The sequence below is a fragment of the Silurus meridionalis genome, chromosome 16 (assembly GCF_014805685.1).
Source record: "Silurus meridionalis isolate SWU-2019-XX chromosome 16, ASM1480568v1, whole genome shotgun sequence".
NCBI classification, from domain to species: domain Eukaryota; kingdom Metazoa; phylum Chordata; class Actinopteri; order Siluriformes; family Siluridae; genus Silurus; species Silurus meridionalis.
This window is the reverse complement of record NC_060899.1, coordinates 3,307,295-3,313,760: the sequence shown is the minus strand read 5'-3', so window position 1 is coordinate 3,313,760 and position 6,466 is coordinate 3,307,295. Positions and strand designations below refer to the sequence as shown.

The window sequence follows — 6,466 nt, the reverse complement described above, 5'->3', positions numbered from 1 at the left end:
ACGTGTCCACCAAAACAGTCTATGAGTCTTTCAGATCTGCTCCTTTACCTAAGAAAAAGGCAAAAACCAAAGGCTTGACTAAAGCCTAAACCTACTGAATAAAGGCTTAACTACAAACAATGCAAACCACCAGACACCTAGACCAAAAACAATCACAAACAAATTGAGGAAAAGGGTACAGGCCAAACGTGGATAGCAGCAGCAGAGGCATGCTTTTTAAAACATGTGTATATGTGATTGTAAACAGGTGTCTCTAATCAAATTTTCGGTGACTTGGCATGAAATAAAGTGTGTTGTGGAAGTGAAGTCGTGTTCGCATGCAGTGTTTAATAGTGCCAACTGGCGTTTGCAGTTTGGGTTGATGTGACACATGACAATTTAAAATATAGCGACATCTTCAGGTGGATCTTGGCAACAACATAACAAAGGTTCAGAGAAAAGAAAATTGGATGTATATGTGGGAGTAATTTAGAAAATTCAGCACGCATTTCTGTTTTTAACATTTTTATAAAAAATATAAATACATAAATAAGTAACTAAATATAAAAGAAAAGAAAACTTTCAGCAAAACATACATTTATTCATGATGTCCTTTCTTTACTTAGATATAAAATAAATAAATAAACTCCACCAAAAATATTTTTAATCCGTAAACATTTGTTTTCTTTCTGCACCAAGTCTCAAATCAAACACCAAATCCGCCATGATTCACACAATTAACCCTCTGGGTGGTGTTTTGTGGGTTTGTTTTCACATAATGGTGAAACAAACTTAAATTACTGTCTTTATTGATCGTACAGATAAGAACAATACATCATTCAAATCTTTAAAATGTCCAATTATAGGTATACACCTATAACAAAACGCTGTGCTTTTGTAAAATAAAGTAAACAGACAGGAGGTGCTCTCTGCCATGTCATCTCTCTTGACAAACATAAATAAAACAACCTAAATCTCAGTGAATATTTGCTGTTTCCGGTTTGTCTGAATTTTGTCGTTGTGTTTTCAGATTTGTAATGTGTTTTTGGATTTGTAAATTTGTTTTTGGATTTGTTAATTTGTTTTCGGATTTGTTATTTTGGTTTTGCATTTGTTAATTTGTTTTTTTGGATTTGTTAATGTGTTTTGCACTTCTCGGCCACCGTAATACATTTACATTTGTATATATTGTTTGTTATTTTTATGCATAATAGTTTGGATTTAACTTCGGTTTTTTTCTTAGAATCAAAATATTAAAATCTGTTTGGTGTATTAAAGGTCTTTACTGCCACCTAGTGGGAAGGTCACACAGTGCATCCTGTAAGAAGCATGTTTTTATTTTTCCGAATATGATTTAATTTAATATAATTTTGTTTACATTACATTTGTATGGATCTGTGATGTCTTTGCAGTAACCATACAGTCTAATTACAAAATAAACTCATTTTCACAATCACTAAAGTTTATGGGAACTGAGACAAATGTAATTGTTTTGAAAGTTAAAAGGTTTATTTAAAGGTTTTATGCTTTCATACATAAAAAGCAGATAAAAAGAAAAAAATAATAAAGAAATATGATAGGCATCTATCATACTATCATGCAATTATCATAAACACAAATAAAGGTACAGTAGGATCAGTAATATATAGACAGGTGTTCTTGAATTCTTTTCTATAGACACACTGATATAAACAGCCTTATTTTTACTTAGTGCCACATTCACACTGTGTAACCCTGAAAGATGCACATACAGCAGTTAAATTCCCAATTATTACTCATTTAAATTAACACACTTGTCATTTGCATATCAAATCTACATGTTACGTAATGAAGAAAGATTTTCAGAAGAACGACACAGAGTACGGATTAACACATGGCAGATTGTGCTGTTGCATGAAAATAAATCCTGACAAATTCTTGCCTCGATTTGGATTGTATCATCAGACTCACTTAAACCTGAATAGTGTCATAAACAGGGTGAGCTGTGTTTCTGGATTCAGACACTCATAATCAGCCTGATTATTCCCAGGATCAGAATGAGCCTAAAATCAGAGAAGTGAATCAAAATGATATTTTTCAGTGCAGTGATTTTGAAAATTCATCTCTCTCTCTCTCTCTCTCTCTCTCTCTCTCTCTCTCTCTCTCTCTCTCTCTCTCTCTTTTACACACACTCAGACATCATTAAAGGTAAAATATTCTTTTCATATTTGCAGTATTCACTTCATTATTCAGCAGTTACTTTGTTGGATTCTCTCTGTATTTTTCATTTTATTCTTTGTTTGTGTCTGCTTCTGTCTCGCTGTCTCTGTATTGCTGAAACATGCGGCTGTGCATATTTTTATTCGCATATTTATATTTTGGTATTACAGAAATTAAATATGTTTATTTTTTTTTACTTAATTACCATTTCCAATCAAACTTTTTACTTATTAAAAACATGCTAATGAAGTATATTATTAATATGTAAATGGGTTCAGTTTAGACTCCAATCATTTCAGTTTAGCATGTTGAGCTCCAATTTATTTGAGTTAAGTTTCCATTCATTTCAGTAATTTTTTTTGTTACGTTTCCAGTCAGTTTAGTAAAAAAAGTGTAAACTCATGTGTGTTGAGGTTACAGCTTCACCTCTTATTGTTACAAAACACTGACACTGGAGACTCACTTTGTTAAAGGCCCCGGGGTGTCTCCTGGATGAAGGTCTTGATCCTGTGCAGAAAAATGGCACAGTTTCTTAAATCACTGTTTATTAGAGTTTTAGTGTGTGTGTGTGTGTGTGTGTGTGTGTGTGTGTGTGTGTGTGTGTGTGTGTGTGTGTGTGTGTGTGTGTGTCTGTTTAACCTTGCGTTTTCTGGCGTCTCAGTTTGTAGATAATCAGGGCAAATCCTCCAATCAGCAGCAGAACCGCACAGACACACACACTGATGAAGGCAGAGGAACCTGGAGAGAGAAACAGAAACAAAACAGAACAAAAACAAAACAAAAAAAAACATCATTCTTAGCCAAAATATATATTTTTTTGTAGTGTTGATGTCTATTGTAGGGCTGTTGTTTTGTTCTAGATCCCTTTTGGCACATCAGCAACATCCTGTAATCCTGAAATAAAACCTGGAATTCCCAGTTCCTGATCCCTGACTGTAACACACTGATCCCTGACTGTAACACACTGATCTCTGACTGTAACACACTAATCCCTGACTGTAACACACTGTTCTCCTGACTGTAACACACTGATCTCCTGACTGTAACACACTGATCTCATGACTGTAACACACTGATCCCCGACTGTGACACACTGATCCCTGTCTGTAACACACTGATCTCTGACTGTAACACACTGATCTCTGACTGTAACACACTGATCCCTGACTGTAACACACTGATCTCTGACTGTAACACACTGATCCCTGACTGTAACACACTGATCTCATGACTGTAACACACTGATCCCTGACTGTAACACACTGATCCCTGACTGTAACACATTGAACATGGATACAGAATGATATACAATGAGTTATGTAGAACAAGTGGCTGCTTACTGAAACACATTGTAGATTGGATTTCTGTCTGTGATGATGATGTCATCATGTTGGACCCTTTAACAAAAGGGTAAAATATAGAAATTCCAAAATTTCAGGGCATTATTAAGACAAAATTTTAAACCGATACACACATGTTTATTGCCATGTTTAGTTCTGATATTTTCTCACCTTTAATGTTCAGCTGAAACTCTGCAAAGAAGGACCAATATCTGACTGTCCCCTCTTTGTTATACACGCCAAGTAAATAAAATACTTCATCAGTTTTTGTCACATTGCTGATGTTCACACTGAGAACTTTAGCACTTTTGTCATCAGAAATGGAGAATCTGCCGTTCTGAGATTTTGTGTCAGTATCAAGAATGGTGTTAATTTTACTGTCAAAATTCACTGAGTCAAAATATTTGTAGTTTTTCTCATACTGCCCTGGATATTTACAGGTGATGGTTATATTCTGTCCAAGATAAGCGTTTATTATTTTTGGCACCTCACATGATCCACCTGTTAATTATACAAAAAATAAAAAAATAAAATGCAGTTCATTTAATAGATGTGTAATAACCAACACACTTTATAAACATACATGCTCTTTAATTATTTAATACTGCTTAAATTTCACGTAGGTAATAATAAAAACTTGTGGTTCGTGGTGGTTTCTTATGGTTTGTACTAGTAATGAACAAAAAGATTAGAATTTTACTTACTATTATACACTTTTAGGTTCACAGTAGAGTTGTCCTGATTCCCCAATCCAAATCTGTAAGTTCCTGCATCCTGTGGCTTCAGCTTTCTGATCAATACTAAGAAGAGTTTTTTTGAGCTTGAGTACAACAAGAATCTTCCATCTTGAACTTGGTGGCGTTTGGTGTCGGCACGTATTATATCACTGCAGTCGTTTCCTTCCACCTTACAAATATATTTACTATCATGTGTGTACCAGTTTATATTAGAGAATATAATGACGCTGCCTCCTGAATAACCGATCACATCAGAGCAGGTTACTGGACCTGTCAATCAAAAACAAATCTCACTCATGACTGTATTCTCATGTTTCTCACATTCCAGAATAAATAATTTCACATGCAGTTACTAAAAGAGAATATCCTACCTTTTGAAAATATAGGGTATCTGGTCTTTTTAGACCAGGTTTTTTTAATGAATGCTACAGGCTTTTAGCTAAGAAATCTTTTAGTCTCACCTTGTAGTAAAATTAGGTATTTATAATTGCTTGCTTTGTATTTTCACATTTAACAAAATAATCCCTTGTTTGTATTGGTAGCTCAATCAGCCAATCTGAACTTCATTCTAAATGGACTGGAAGTGGAACTAATATTTTTATATTAGCCAGTGAATTGCTTGCATTTGCAGTGTGGTGTTTTATTAACTATATGTGTAACTATTGTAGAGCTAAAATACAGATGGGTGCTGTTCTCTGGTCATACATCTCACACTCACTTCATAATGAACTGTATAAGCTTGCAGACACAGGAAAGATTCACACCTCACTTGCTAACCTCTTTTTACTAAACGACAGTTGGCCACAGTCCTGCTGCTAAATATACATTCACTGAAAAACTGCTAAATAATTTGATGTTAAACAATGTATGACTGGCCTCTCAGTGTAGGAAATGAAATGAAATTATGTTTTATATCTGTGAAAACAAGAAGACAACTCACGCCTTTATAGTTTATTAATTAAAACAATGTTAAAAGGTGTGTAGATACAGTAGATTAACTTTTCTTTGCATTAGTTCATTAGATGACAAGACAAAGTAAATATTGTATTTGTGTTGTATAACTAGCAATTGAATTTTAAGCGGTGCTCTTAAAAACATAAAAATAACTGATTTTCCCCATGAGAATATATGTAAATGCGATTTAATCCATTCCGACACCTCATTCGATCGCTTATTTCTGCACTTAAAAAGTATTTGTAGCCTATTTTAACAAACAAATACACCACAAATTACCATAATGTAAACATAAATTAACACTTCCTCATGTGGTAGTGGTTGATTGCGAGTGTGAGATGCGCACTACTATAGGTTGCTCGTACAACGGGGTTTTACTGTAACACTGATTATCTCTTGATCATGGTACCTGTTAGTGGGTGGGATATATGAAGCAGCAAGTAAACATATGGTCCCCAAAGTTGACGTGTTAGAAGCAGGAAAAATGGGCAAGCGTACAGATTTGAGTGAGTTCCATTCCAGAATAAATAATTTCACATGCAGTTACTAAAAGAGAATATCCTACCTGAGACCAGGCAGAAAGTAAAAATGAGGAGGATCTTCATTCTGGAACAAAATTCAGCTTCAATTCACCTCTACTCCTTTACTTCTGTTGAAGTTTGCCCACTGAGGAAAGTTCTACTGGTCTTCTGCTTCTACTTTGTGGTCTGATGCATTTCTTTCTCACTCTCCGTTTTTAGTTCTCTCATTTCCTCTTTTAATACATTAACACATTAGTCAGCGGTTCAGCTCTGCATGAAACTCACACTGATATATTTGTAAATATTGTGTTAAAAGTTTGTTATCAATCATACATGTAATGGTATTGTATTAATCTAGCTGTGAAACCAACAGGAGACCAATGTGTATCATTCTAAGCAGCTTTTACTCATTCAGCTAACGCAAACCAAACATCCTTTCACTACTGTACACTGCATACTGTAAGTACAAGGAAAAGAACTCAGGCATTAATAATTTATACTTTATTTTGCTTCTTAATTAATGCAAGTATATTTTCATTCAGAGGTTTAGAAGGCCTGTGGCTGAACATTGTTTGCTCATAAACATTTAATGCCTTTGTCAGTTTTTAATTCAATAATGTCAATCCACCTCTTAATCCTGTCATTATGAGGCAACGACTATGAAAACCATCAAGAATAAAAGTATTAATGGTTCACAAAAAAGCTGACCAATTGTTTTAACTGACTTTGCCTCACA

General features: G+C 34.4%; 1 protein-coding gene across 1 annotated transcript; it reads right to left on the bottom strand.

The window, feature by feature from the left end:
- Positions 1 to 1,474: 1,474 nt before the first annotated feature.
- On the bottom strand, positions 1,475 to 5,902 carry LOC124399309 (polymeric immunoglobulin receptor-like). Its single transcript, XM_046870170.1, has 7 exons — positions 5,775 to 5,902; positions 4,223 to 4,525; positions 3,690 to 4,019; positions 3,519 to 3,575; positions 2,818 to 2,916; positions 2,642 to 2,685; positions 1,475 to 2,021 (listed from the first exon to the last, which is right to left on the bottom strand). The coding sequence occupies exons 1-7, from the start codon at positions 5,812 to 5,814 to the stop codon at positions 1,926 to 1,928; spliced, it is 969 nt and encodes a 322-aa protein (XP_046726126.1). The 5' UTR covers positions 5,815 to 5,902; the 3' UTR covers positions 1,475 to 1,925.
- Between the last annotated feature and the right edge of the window lie 564 nt (positions 5,903 to 6,466).

Bases quoted from the DNA above. Each gene is read 5' to 3' on its own strand.
- LOC124399309 (XM_046870170.1), bottom strand. From the start codon at position 5,814: ATGAAGATCCTCCTCATTTTTACTTTCTGCCTGGTCTCAG. The intron at 4,020-4,222 runs GTAAGTAAAATT...TATAATTAACAG, and splicing joins GAACCTAAAAGTGTATAATA to GTGGATCATGTGAGGTGCCA. The intron at 2,917-3,518 runs GTAAGCAGCCAC...TTCTCTCTCCAG, and splicing joins CCAATCTACAATGTGTTTCA to GTTCCTCTGCCTTCATCAGT.